Here is a 13,995-nt window from a genome sequence, read left to right as displayed (position 1 = left end):
GAGTGCTGAATAGGGGAGTGAGAAGGTGCTGGGGAAATGCAGCTCTGCTTTCACCAAGAGGGTGACGTCTGAGCAAGGTTTGGAAGGGTGAGCAGGAGTTTTGAGTGGTAGGGGAAAGCACAGACTCTGGAGTTAGATTTCCTGGTTCAAATCCTGGCATCGAGTGCTCTTGGGCAAATTACTTCCTTTCTTGTCTCCTCTGTAGCACTGGGGCACTATTCGTGGCCACCTAGGGCTACTATGAAGAGCTAATACAGGGAAGGAACGTAGGTCACGGCTGGGCATGGCAAAGGTTTAGTACGCGTGCTGCTGCTGTTCCGTGTTAACAAGGAGCGGAATGTTGCAAGCAGAGGGAACAGCTTGCTACATTTTTTATTCGGTAAAAAGTTCAAAATGCTGCCCAGTTAATGGCTTTTACAAATGAGCAATTTAACGCAAGATGTAGAAAAGAAATGAGAGCAGAGTAGAGCCATTCAGAATAGAGCTCTGATTGATGTGGAGGAGAAAAGTCGCCAGGCATCAGGGGTCTACTGCACGACACACTCTTGTGACAGGCACTTCAGGTTGTCACTGAGTTTCCCGGCTGGAGAATAGGTAGTGGAATAGCGACAGCTGAAGAATGAAACCCCCTTGGCTGCAGCACACAACCCAGGAGGCCCTAGGAAACTGCTGTGCAAATTACATGAATGTAAGGCACAGTAGCGCCCCCTACCTCCTCGAAGAGTAACCTTTCTCTACAGATTTTTATAAAGGCTTGCTTTTGGGTTAGTACGAGGATACGTACGATTAAGTGACATTGTTTGCGTTTGTAAGGTAAAAAATATTCATGTGATGTTAACAAATATGTTTAAAGCCCCTGAGTTAGGGGAGTTATGTAGGAACAGCATTAAAATTGTGGAAAATAACACTTGCTGAAATATCAATTCATTAGCCAGTAAAAGGTTACTTACTGAGGTTTCTAAATCAGGCTGAGGCAAGTAGAAAATACAATGGAGAATTATATAAAATCAGAACAGAATAGAGAACCTACCAGCTGCCTTCATTTCCCATGGATTTAAATAACCACTGAAGCTGCCACAGCTAGAAAGGCATTGACATTATGATTAACACCAGGTAGGGGAAGCAAGCCTTTCCCAAATCCTGGCCCTGACGGGCACGTGGTGATTACTTTGGTAATCGGTTCCCTGGCTTACAAATTCTGCAGAGGTTATTTGTTTTATGTATTGTGTTTCTATTTCATCAGACGTGCCTGTGTTTGTTTATTTTGTGCACGAATTAGGAAATCAAGGAGAAATTGGATTCCAGTCACAAGCGAGACATAGAAGGCATGGGAGTTCCAGAAATCAAGTATGGAGATTCCATCTGCTTTGTCCAGCACATTGCCAGTGGTCTGTGGGTGACCTACAAAGCACAAGATGCCAAAACACCCCGCCTGGGACCTCTGAAAAGAAAGGTGAGAGGTCAGAAGGTCTGTCTCCAGTTGCTTTCCGCTGAGTTGGAAGCCACTAAGCAATAGAAGTGATTCTGAGATCGAGTGGACATGATGATGTTTGGCTTCTTACTAATCTAAGGAGTCATTCTATGAGAGATCACACACAGTTCCTCTACTACATTAGCCTCATTTGGTTACTCTGACCGTCTAGTCAATAGGAAAAAAAGGCCAGCGAATACACAGCAAATCTCTGAGGAGGACGTGGCATTTGCTTATTGCACTCTAAAGGCTGATCTAAATGACTTTTGGTAGTTTGCTGTCCTGGGATTATCCACACCATTGCTCCCTTCATTTAAGTGGAGTTACTGTGCAGTTTTTATAATATAGAGACTAAATAGAATCTCTACAGAGAAAATGCAGATTGCATAGTAACAAGCCTACAGGAACTGACGTGCAGAATGAAGCAATGCTGTGGAATGATGCTGTATCCACAGAGCATGCATCAGACCTTAGTGGGGCAGCACAGCCTGCTACGGGGGACACGAGCTTGAGTACTTGTAGCATCTTTTCATCAGAGAATAAATTGCCATGGTAGTGGGTTTTTTATAGGAACCAGAGGCGGAGGTCAAGAGTGTGATTTTTTTTTTCTTGAAATACCCTTATAAAACATGGGTTTGAATAGTCAAGGGGTACCAGGATAAAGTTTGAGGAGGCAACATATGCTGTAGTTCAGGATTACCAGCCTAATGTGGTCACGATGACAAGTTTCCCAGAAGACTGGTAAGGAAGAACATTAGGAACAAATATAAAGTGATATCTTAATTATTGTGTAAAGCAAGACACATTAGGAAAATAAGAAAAGGAAAAGGAAGTGATCGAGGGGGATAGAAAATAGAATAAGAGGTCACATAGACTAGCTAGTATGAGACCCTCCCTTCCTCTTCACTCAACTACTAAGGCTGGATAAAAATACAAAGCAAAAAACAACAATAACAAAAAGAAAACAAGCTAGCAAACCATTTGAAGATTTTCACAACCAAGCCACCGAGGCAGGGCGTGAGTGCTGAAGACCACCTAAGAATGTAAGGGCACCCAGGGCAGCCTGGTTTCATCTCCATGAACTAGGGGAGGGATCTTGTGCTAGACCTGCTGTGCTGGAGAGGCAGATTAGACTTGGGCTCAGCAAAGGTGGCTTGGACGTGAGAGGCCAAGAGTACAGAGTCGGGGAGCTGTAGAAACATGAGCCTGAATTTCTGCATGTGGTTTCTCCTGGGACCCTCGGCTGACCGTAGATGGAATGTGAAGCCGAGATAGCGAACAGAGGCTGCATGGTGACAGGAAGAGCAAGGCAGCAGTGCTCACAGTGTGACAGTACTAAGGAGATGTGAGTTGGGGTTCAGGGATCCAGGGACCCTCTGGAAAATACACGAGGTTTTCAGGTGAATCCCAGGAGGGCTGCAACTCAGGAGTGAGGGTTGCACACTGAAAATAAAGGCAAATTGAAATCCAATGCCAAAAACCCATCCTCTCAGCCTACAAGAAAAAAGCTACATCTTCTATAGAGTACAATAATATGTAGAAACTCTACAGTTTTTTAGACCTACTAAGGCAATGGTAACATTTTAAAGTAAGAAGAATTTATGGATTTGGGCTGTGATGTGACTCTGGGTGGGAGGGGACACACTCCAAGGGCTCTGTCAACATAGAGACAACCCAATTTGCATTTTTGATTCATTGTGCCTGTCTCTGCCTTTATCTTCCAAGACCAAAGTCCACAGATCCATTTAACTGTTATTAATGGAATATGTATGCGAATTGGGGAGGTGCTCTCAGAAACGCTCTTCAAATGGTGTCATCATCCTTGGTCCTCGACAGGGTCACACTGCTTCATTTTATAAGGAACAGACTAAGTTCCATCTCTGAAAACACAAAGGATGTCCAGATCTGTCTTGAGCATTTTATGAAATGAACAGAACAGTAATCTGGAAAAACCAATGGAGAACAAATACAATGAAAACCCTGATGGATTCCCCATTGTGGGGATGTTCTTGGCTGTGGGATTCTTGTGAGAGAAGAAAGACATTAGGAACTGGGCTGCTGAGCTCAGAGGGGCTCATGAGAACTAACAGCTGCATGTCCACCCACTCCTCACTGCTCTCTTCTTTGGCTAGCCAATTGGATTGTGTTATCTGAACAAGCAAAACCTATGAATTCTGGTCTTCAGGGACCAGAAATCTGGGACCAAGGCCAAAGTAAACATCGTGGCAATGCACTGTTAAATCTAAATGCAACATTATTAACCAGTTGCTGGGAAATCTGACAAAGTGATGTTTTATAACAGTCAGTGAATCCCACAATCAGGGCATCCTTTGCTAAGCTTACTCCACAGTATATATAATAGATGGGTGCAAAGTCTGTTTTCAAAAGCAAACCTTCCTGTGTGAATTCATTCTGTCAGGAAATGCCTTCAAAAGAATAAAAAATAAGACAGAGATTTTTCCCTTGGAAAGGAAAATAAGTTTTTTCTTTAAGCTCAAAATGAGAGAGATCTTTATTCTAAAAGTGTTTTTTGAAGCCACGTCAAACTGACTTGTAGGACCTATGGTTGTCTTTCTTTACTTATCAAGTGGAAACCAGGCTGGGGAACTTAAATCAGGATTTGACCCTGACTTGAACCGGGGTCAAATCATCTCACTTAACATCTTCATATATTTGATCCTTTTAAAGGAAAAAAGCACTGACCTCTATACCAAAAACTGCGAGCCCCACCCCAAAATTGTATCACGATAGCCTTCATGATCTATAGTGCACCTAGAGTCCAGATAACTCATCCACGATCAGTGCTCTACTGCCCCCCATAACAAACACTTGGTGGGCACTTATTATGTTCTAGGAATCTGGCCAAATGATTTGCCTGTAAATCACCTAATCCTCCATAAACCCTGTAAGATAAGTCTGTTTGCAGATGGTGACATTCAAAGCAAAGAGAGGCTCAGTGACTTTCCCAAGGTCACACAGTTGATAAGTGGCTTAGCAGGACTAGAACAAAGCCTGCTAACACAGAGCCCGTGCTTTCAAATCCCCTCTCCAGCTTCCATGAAAAGCAGCCTGTCACCTCAGTTTCTGTAGCTAACTGACCAGGGTAGCTGCCCTTCAGTAGAGAAACCCACGCCTGATTCCAGTAGAGTTTGGCTGTGAATGATCTGTCTTCTTCCCCCAATTTATCTTGGGAGGAAAAGGCTCTGAACAAAGTGACTTTTCCCATCTCCAAGGGTAAGTTTCCACGTTCATTTTAAGAGAAAGATCTATTTCACTCTTTGAAATTGGCTCTGTAGACCCAAGGAATTTATGGTGACTCATATGGTGGCACATAAAATTCCATTTTCATCTAAGCACCGTGTCTCAGGAATGGTTCATCTGTCAGTGAGAGGGCATCTGGGAGAAATGACTTTGCTAATGTCCTGGTTTCAAAGTGGACCCAAGGGAGCTTGGTCAGAGAAAGGAATAAGAGGGATGAGGGGAATACTGTAGGACGGGTTGACTGCCCAGCTATGGAGTAATGCCTAACTGGACCCTCTGTTCCTTGCCCTGCGGGTAGGTCATCCTCCATCAGGAAGGCCACATGGATGATGGGTTAACCCTGCAGAGGTGCCAGCGCGAGGAGTCCCAGGCTGCTCGGATCATCCGGAACACCACGGCCTTGTTCAGCCAGTTTGTCAGGTCTGTTAGCGCCTTCCCTTCCCCTAGCTGGCATTTTTTTAGTCTGAGGTTGCTAACCTATCCACTCACCTCCTTTGGATACTAGGAGTATTTTCAGGAAATGAACACCAGTAAAGAGTTTTACCAGAGAGAGCTTGGGACTGACATTTAGTTTCTACGTAGGTGACCACCTACTGTCACTCTTGGTCCAACTAATGCCCACCCCCATGGTTATCTGGGTTGGTGTGATGCATACCCAAGGTCTTTGCATGAAGATTAAATGAAAAGAGCCGGAGTGCTCAGATCCCTTCTGTATTAGTATGTAAAGAGAGAAAGAGTGAGGAGAAACCGATCCATGCCCTGTGGGCCATTTAGAAAGGGTTTCTACAGCATTCAGATTCGTTGCCATGGTTTGGATCAAGGTAGATTTGCATTGGAAGCTTTGGGTTACCCAACTTAAATGACTGGAACTTAAATGGGAAAAATTAATGGAACTGCCTACTTTGATTGTAATCCCTTCAGCCTACGTAATGCCGCCAAAGCAGAACTCTGTGGATTCTTTTTACCAATTACCATGAGAAATGGATTCTGTTGTAAGCTGTGCAGTGTTCCAAGCCATTTTTCTCTTGTAGGAAAATATCCTTAAATCCAAGAGGATATAAATTGCATGTGTGAATTTGCATGAAATGAGCATTTTTTTTATCTTTACTTTTCTTGTTGTTGAAAGACTGCAATCCAAGGGATGTGTATTAGTTAGGATAAAGGCTAAGATTCTGTCACAGTTCGGAATAAACTTGTACTTCTCTTTTAAGTAACAAGGGAAGGGTAGACAGGTGGCACAGGGAAAGTAGTGCCACCCAGCTGCTGGGGCTCAGGCTCCTTCCACCTTTGTGCTCTGGCATCTCCCATGTGTTCTTAACTAAGTTTCTGGACTGGTCCATCAGCACCATCTGCAAACTTGTTATATGCAGATTCTCAGGCTTTACACCAGACCGACTGAATCAGAAACTCTTGGGAGTAAGAGCCATCAGATCATGTTTTATAGGCCTTCCAGGTAACGCTGTTATACTCGAATGTTTAAAAACCACTGCCCTGGAAAAGCAAACTTAACCTTGGCCACATGTTAGATTCATCCAGGGAGCTTTTAACACCCAAAATTCAAGGCTATATCTCAAACCAATTGCATTGTAATCTCAGGAAGTGGAATCTCAATGCTGGTACTTGATTAAAGCTTTCTAAGTGATTCTAACATTCACCCACAATTGAGAACTGCTGTCCTGGGATGTTTCCTTCAAATAACTTATGAAACACCATGTCTGAAGGTTTTCTTGCAGAAGGGGAAACTGAGGAAGGCCGTGAAATATATCTCTGGCTAGCTGGCTATGTACATCTCGGAGGTTCTGTGACTAGAATTGGAGGAAGGAGAGTGAGGAGGTGTTCCTGCCTCACCATGAAGCTGAGACTTACAAGTCAACAATCTTTTGTCTACTTTTGGCTGTACCTCTGGTTTCCTGGGCTCGCCAAGCAAAATTCCTTCCTCCGTTCTATGTTACATTACTTCTAGGACCTGTTTCTCTTTTTCAAGGGAGATTGTCTTGGTATAAACAGAAAAAATAGCTACATGCAAACTTGTAGCTATTTAACTTAACTTGCACCAGGTCATCACTCTCCACATGGGTGGCCCCCAATCTACTCGACTTCTGTTCTTACATCTTGTATAAAAGTTAGTGCCTCCTAACTTTCATATATAAAAGTTAATTCCAAATGGATCAAAGACCAAAATGTGAGACCTGAAACTACAAAACCTATAGAGGAGAAAGAAGACTGGATTTTCATGACCTTGGATTAGACAGTATCTTAAATATGAGACTTAAAGCAAAAGCAACAAAAGAAAATAATGAATTCCACTTCCTCAAAATGTAAATGTTTTGCTGCAAAGGGCTGTGTCATAGGAATGATAAGACAACCCACATAATGGAAAAAAATTGCTGATATCTGATAAGAGATTTATATCTAGAGTAAAGAATTCTCACAACTCAATGAGGAAAAAGACAAAAAGAAACTTAAATGTGGGCAAAAGATCAGAAAATACACGAATAGCCAATAAGCACATGGAAAAATGCTTAACATCATTAGCCATCAGGAAAATGTCAACTAAAACCATAATGAGAGACCCCTTTACATCCACCAGGATGGCTATAATAAAGAAGATTGTTAATGACAATTGTGGGGGAGAGTGTGGAAAAATGGCACCCCACACGCTGCTGTGAGAATGTAAAATGTTGTGGCCTCTCTGGGAGACTGTCCGGATGTTCATCAAATGTTAAACACATGTTGGGTGCGGTGGCTTAGGCCTGTAACCTGAGCACTCTGGGAGGTCAAGGCAGGTGGATTGCTTGAGCTCAGGAGTTCAAGACCAGCCTGTCCAAGAGTGAGACCCTGTCTCTAAAAATAGCTGGGTGTTGTGGCAGTGCCTATAGTCCCAGCTACTTAGGAGAATGAGGCAAGAGGATGACTTGAGTCCAAGAGTTTGAGGTTGCTGTGAGCTATGGCACCATAGCACTCCACCCAGGGTGATGAAGTGTGACTCTCCTTCATTAAAAAAAAAAAAAAAGTTAAGTAGGGCAGCACTTGTGGCTCAAAGGAGTAGGGCACTGGCCCCATATGCTGGAGGTAGGTAGGTGGGTTCAAACCCAGCCCTGGCCAAAAACTGCAAAAAAAAAGTTAAATATAGAGTTACCTTTATAATCCATCAAGTGAAGATGCATGTCCTCACAAAAGCTTGTACACAGTGTTTATAGCAGCATGATTCATAGTGCCCTAATTGTCCATCAGCTTAAAAGTGGATAAATAAAGTGTGCTATATTCATCAGATGGATATTCTTTGGCCAGTAGAAGGAAGGAAGTGTTGATACTTGCTATAATATAGATGACCCTTGCAAACATCATGCCAAGTGAAAGAAGCATATCACAAAGGACCACAAAGTATATGATTTCATTATGAAATTTCCAGAATAGGCAAATTTATAGAGACAGAAAGTAGATTGGTGATTACTAGGGCTGGGAACATGGTGGGGAAAGGGAGAGTGACTTCTGATGTGTATGTGGTTGTAAGGAGGGCTGATGAAATAAGCTTTTAAAAGTGATTATGGTATGGTTGCGTGACTCTGTGAATATACTAAACCAGCAAACCCTTTCATTGTCCCCTTTAAATAGGTGATTGTATGATATGTGAACTATATTTCAATACAGCTGTGATTTTAAAACTCAGTGGGTGTTACATGCCTGACAATGGGGAGACTATTTTTAAACAGCTTTATTGAGGTAGAATTTACATATCATAAAATTCATCCTTGTAAGTACACAATTCAGTGAATTTTAATACATTTATATAGCTAAACAGCCATCACCACAATTCAGTTTTAGATCATTTCCTTTACCACAAAAATATCCCTTATGCCCATTATGGTTTATTTGAGTTGCTACCCTCAGCCCTAGGAAACTGCTAAACGGCTTTTGTCTCAACGTAATGCATTAAATTGATAAATCATAAAATATATTGTCTTTTGAATCTGACCTTTTCAACTAGCATTATATTTTTAAAGTTTATTCATGTTGTTCCATCGCTTTTTTATTGAGGAAGAGTATTCACGTGTGTGTGTGTGTGTGTGTGCAGTGAAAGAGAAGCAGATCAATATATAGATACACACGCATCCCATTTTGTTTATTCATCAGCTTAACAGTTGGCTAGTTTCCCTTTTTGGTTATTATGAATAATTCTACGGATTTTAGTGTAACAGCTTTCAGATATGTTTTTTATTTCTCTTGAGTAAATAGGAGTGGCATTGCTGGTTCCTATGTAAATTTGTATAACTTTTTAATGCGTTTTTTATTGTGGTAAAATATATATCACATGAGAATTAGTATTTACCCATTTTTAAGTGCAGTGGAATCACCACTATCTATTTTGTGCCCAGGAGTTCCACCAAGACCACACTGCTAAACAAGCCAAATTTACAGCAGAGTCCTTTTATTAAAGAGCCAGCTGGCGACTGTCTCAGGGTCCCAACATGAGGCTTCTGAGAGCAGCCCTGAGTGCTTAAGGAGTCAGGTTTTAAGCCTTGGTCTGCATCCTGGTTGGCACGCAGGCTGTCCAGGTGCAGGGGTTGGGGGCAGCAAGTAAGCATTGTACAGAAGCAGAATTTTGCAGTGAGTCATACGTCATACATTCTTTGTTTTAATATTTTCCCATACATTTTACCTTCAGTACTTTTCCTCCGTACATCTTTGTCTCAGTATTCTCTCCACCTGGCATTGTTTAAAGGTCAGTCTGGGGACCTTCCCTGGCCCAGGAGTTAGTCAAGCAAGAAGTGAATGAGTACTTTCCCATCTATCTTGGGAGGGAACCAGACTTACTCCATCTTGTTGAGGGTTTGCAGCCCAGGAATTTGTCAGGAGTTAGCTGGTATTTTTCTACGTTAGCCTAGACCTAATATGCAGATTTTTTTTCCACTGTCCTAAACAGAAACACTGGACTTATTAAACAGTCACTCACCATTCTCCTTTCCCCTCAGTCTCTGTCAATTTCCATTCCACTTTCTGTCTCTATGAATTGAACTATTCATACAAATGGGATTATACAATGTCTGTCCTTGCTGGCTTGTTCCACTTACCAAAATGTCTTCGAGGTTTATCCATGGGGAGGTGTGTATCAGAATCTCCTTTCAGAGGCTGGATAACATTCCATTGTATGCAAACACCACATTTTGTTTCCCATTCATCCATCAGTGGACATTTGGGTATGTTAAGGTTTTTAAACTGTTTTCCAAAGCAGATGTACCATTTTAAAATCCCCTCAGAAATGTATGAAATTCCAGTTTCTCCGCATTCTTATCTATATTTCTTGTCGATTTTTTGATCACTGCCATTCTAATGTATATGAAATGGTATGTCATAATGCTCTTAATTTGTATTTCCAGGATGGAATAATAATATTAAACCTCTTTTCATGGGCTTATTAGCCATTCACATATCTTCTGTGATAAAAGATAATTAAGTTTTTTATCTTTTTTATATCAGATCATTTGTCTTCAGATTTAGATTTGAGAGTCCTTTTTATTTTCTGCTTATAATTTCTTTACACAGTTTATGATCTGCAAATATTTTCTCCATATCTATGGCCTCTCTTTTTATTTTTTATGATATTTGTTGAAGCATGGAAGTTTTTAGTTTCAATTAAGTCTAATTTAACATATTTGTTCATGGGTTGTGCTTTTAATGCCTTATCTAAGAACTTTTTACCTAACCCAAAGTCACCAGGATTTTCTCCTAATTGTTTTTTCATAAAAATTTTAGTTCTGTGATCTGTTTTGAATATATCTATGTATAATATGTGGTAAGGGTTTAAATTCATCTTTTTGCGTGTGGATCATGTGGATATCAGATTGTCCTTGCACAATGTGCTGGAAAGACTACCTTTCCTCATCAAATCGCCTTGGCACCTTTATCAAAAGTCAAGTGACTATGAATGGAGAAGTTTATTTCTGGACTCTTAATTCTATTTCATTGATCTATATGTCTGTCATTCTAGAACAACGCTGTAAATGTAACTTTATATTGTGAAGTATTTGTAAGTACTTGTAAGTATTGAAGTCATATAGAGTGAGTTCTCCACTTTTATACTTCTTTTCAAAAGAATTTTGGTGCTTTTGAGTTCTTAGCATTCCTATTCGCAGATTTCAATAAGAAAACCTGCTAGAGTTTTAAAAGTTATTGATTTGAATCTAGAGATCACTTTTAGAGGACTATCATCATAGTAATATTACATTTCCTCATCCACAAATATGGAACGTCTATTCTTCTTTAATTTCTTTCAGTAAAATTTGGTAGTTTTTAGCACATAAATCTTATAATTTTGTACAATATATGGGAATAGATCTGATTCTTTTTGGTGCTACTAAAAATAGAATTATATTCTTAATTTCATTTCAGATTATATATCACTGGGGTATAGAAACACTGGTGTATAGAAATTGAGTTTTTAAAATAATTGATTTTGTATCTTATGACCTAATTGAAACTGTTTATTAGTTTTGGTGGGCTCTGTGTGTTCTTTAGAATTTTCTACATACAGGATTATGTCATCTATGAATAAAGAGAACTTTATTTTTTCAATTACAATAGGAATACCCCTTTATTTCTTTTTATTGCATGATTGTGCTGGCTAGAACATCTACTACCATGTGCAATAAAAGCAATGTGAATAGACATCCTTGTCTTTTTCCTGGTCTTAGAGGGAAAGCATTCAGGTTTTTATAGTTACATGTAGTAGTGATGACTGTAGGATTTCTGTAGATACACTTTATCACGTTCAGAAAGTTCCCTTCTATTCCTAGTTAGTTGAGAATTTTTATCTAGATTTTGTCAAATGCTTTTTCTTTGTCTATAAATATAATCATATAGTTTTGTCCCTTGTTAGTATGGTTTACTACATTAACTGATTGGGAATGGCATATTAATATTTCTAATTATTGTTGAATTGTCATTTTCTATCTGACTTTTTGTCCATTTTTGCTTCAGATATTTTGGTCTTTGTTGTTGGGCACGTGTATGTTTATGATAGGCATATTACCTTTTTGATAAATTTATTTCATAATTATAAACTGTCTTTTTTCTCTGTGAACATTTTTACTTTATTGTGTGGAGCCACTCCAGATATCTTAAATGTAAATATATATGATTTCTGTTTATGTGGTACATTTTCAGTCCCATTTGTTTCTTTGAATCTGAAATATATCTCTTACAGACAGCAAATTTCAATTTTTTTATAATCTAGTCTGATCATCTCTCCCTTTCATTGGTATTCTTAATCCATTTATATTTAATGTAATTATTCAGATAGTTGAATTTATGTCTGCTGTCTTGTTTTTTGTCTCATATCTTTTTTATTCCTTGTTTCTCCTTTATTGCCTTCTTTTGTGTTAGATATTTTCTAGTGTAGCATTTTAATTACCTTGTTGCATTCTTTAATTTTTTTTTTCTGTGTTGCCCTGTAGATAGAGTGCCATGGTGTCACAACCCACAGCAACCTCCAACTCCTGGGCTTAAGCAATTTTCTTGCCTCAGTCTCCTGAGTATCTGGGACTATGGGCACCTGCCATAACACCTGGCTATTTTTTGGTTGCAGTTGTCATTGTTCTTTAGCAGACCTCGGCCGGGCTCATACCCTCTAGCCTTGGTGTATATGTCCAGCACCCTACTCACTAAACTTCTGGCAGTGAGCCTTTAAATAATTTTTGAGTTATTTTCTTAGTGATTATTCTAGGGAACCCAGTACATATTTAACTTGAAATAACCTACTTTAAATTAATACTAATTAATTAACATAACAAATAAAATGAAACAGATTTGCTTTAGTATTGTTCTATTGTCTCCCTTCTCCTTTGTGATAATATTATATTATATCTTCATATATTATGATCTCAAGAATAGTTTTTTAAATCCAATTGTTTCTGAATCAATTGCAAGAGCAAAAAGGAAAATATATATTTATATATTTTTTATATTTACCTATCTAATTACCTTTACAGTATTTTTTATTACTTTGTACAGATTCTAGCTACTATTTGGTATCATTTTCTTTTAGCCTGAAAAAAAAATTTTAGTAATTCTTATAAGACAAAACTTCAACCATTTGCTGATGGGCCTGAGTATGAACAGGATAACATGTTTCAAGTTCAGGCATTTGGAGTTCTGTGCAGGATTTTACTTTCTCTTTGCATAAGGCCTTATCTTCACCTAATAAATAGCTGGGGCCCTCTCCAGTCCTTTCTGAGCATGTGTGTGGCCTTGCACGTCGCTTACCCCACCCTGTTAGAGCCTCTTTGCCATGAAGCAGCAGAGGTGATGGAAACATCCAGAGGCTGAAACGCCTAGACTCTCATTGTTCTTACCTGGGTATATCAATTCTTAAAATATAAATACTACTTGATTTTTCTGTATGTCTTTGGTCAATTTCCAGATTGCTGTTTTTTATTATTTTGTTTAATTTTATCATTGTTTTGTATGACAGAGGATTTACTGAGTTCCTCACTCAGCTTTCCTAGCCTCAATGGAGAAATTCTTAAGTCTCCCAGCCACCATTGTTTTAGGAAAAAAGGAGGACTAATGAAAAAAAGAAAATCAGTGCAGAAGGGGTGTAAGCTGCAAAAGTCATAATCTAAGCACAAGGGGCTCAGAGGCAGTCCAAATATTACACAGTTAATGGCAGTGGCAAGTGGATTTTTCAAGAGCAAGGAAGTGAAGGAGGAAAAAAATATTGTGAAAAAAGATTCTTCTCTCCCATATCTTTTGAGAAACCAACAGTGCATGCTTCACAGTCACGGAAACCAGAAGGGGAAGCCTTCTGCGAGAGCAAATCATGGCTAAAGGAATAGGGAATGAACAAAATAAGATCAGTGAAGAGGGGGGAAAGGTTAAAATTTCTTCATCCTCTGTACACTTGCTGGGAACTATCCATTAGGACAAATGAACAATGCAAGAGACTAATGAGTTTCAGAAAAAGATAGAATCCTCTGCCCTCTGAGTTTAACCTTAGGAGAGAAACAGCTTCTAATCTAAATAATTATGTTATGGTCATGGTATGGTACATATTCAGAATCACCTGGGATCTCACTTCAACAAAAGAATCTATTTGCAAACATCCAAGACTACAGTGTGATGGGGGCTGCAAGGGGGAATAGAAGGCTGGATGACAATGGCAGTTATTTCTGAACCGATACACCCATCCCGTCCATGGGCTTTACGCTGAGGATCTAAAGGAGAACGTGAAGACCATGAGGCTGTTCGGAGGTCAAGGCTATTTC

At 39.6% G+C, this 13,995-nt stretch overlaps 1 protein-coding gene across 1 annotated transcript in view; it reads left to right on the top strand.

Moving 5' to 3' along the window:
• Positions 1 to 13,995, top strand: part of RYR3 (ryanodine receptor 3) — a 362,708-nt gene that overhangs the window by 90,137 nt on the left and 258,576 nt on the right. The window contains exons 11-12 of the mRNA XM_012806300.1: positions 1,280 to 1,453; positions 5,031 to 5,152. Of these exons, the coding sequence (XP_012661754.1) occupies positions 1,280 to 1,453; positions 5,031 to 5,152 (296 nt within the window). The remainder of the gene's footprint in view (positions 1 to 1,279; positions 1,454 to 5,030; positions 5,153 to 13,995) is intronic.

The sequence above is a fragment of the Otolemur garnettii genome, unplaced genomic scaffold, assembly GCF_000181295.1.
Source record: "Otolemur garnettii isolate 467f Iridium unplaced genomic scaffold, OtoGar3 scaffold00050, whole genome shotgun sequence".
NCBI classification, from domain to species: Eukaryota; Metazoa; Chordata; class Mammalia; order Primates; family Galagidae; genus Otolemur; species Otolemur garnettii.
The sequence above is the reverse complement of the archived record's forward strand: the minus strand, read 5'-3'. Positions and strand labels throughout refer to the sequence as shown.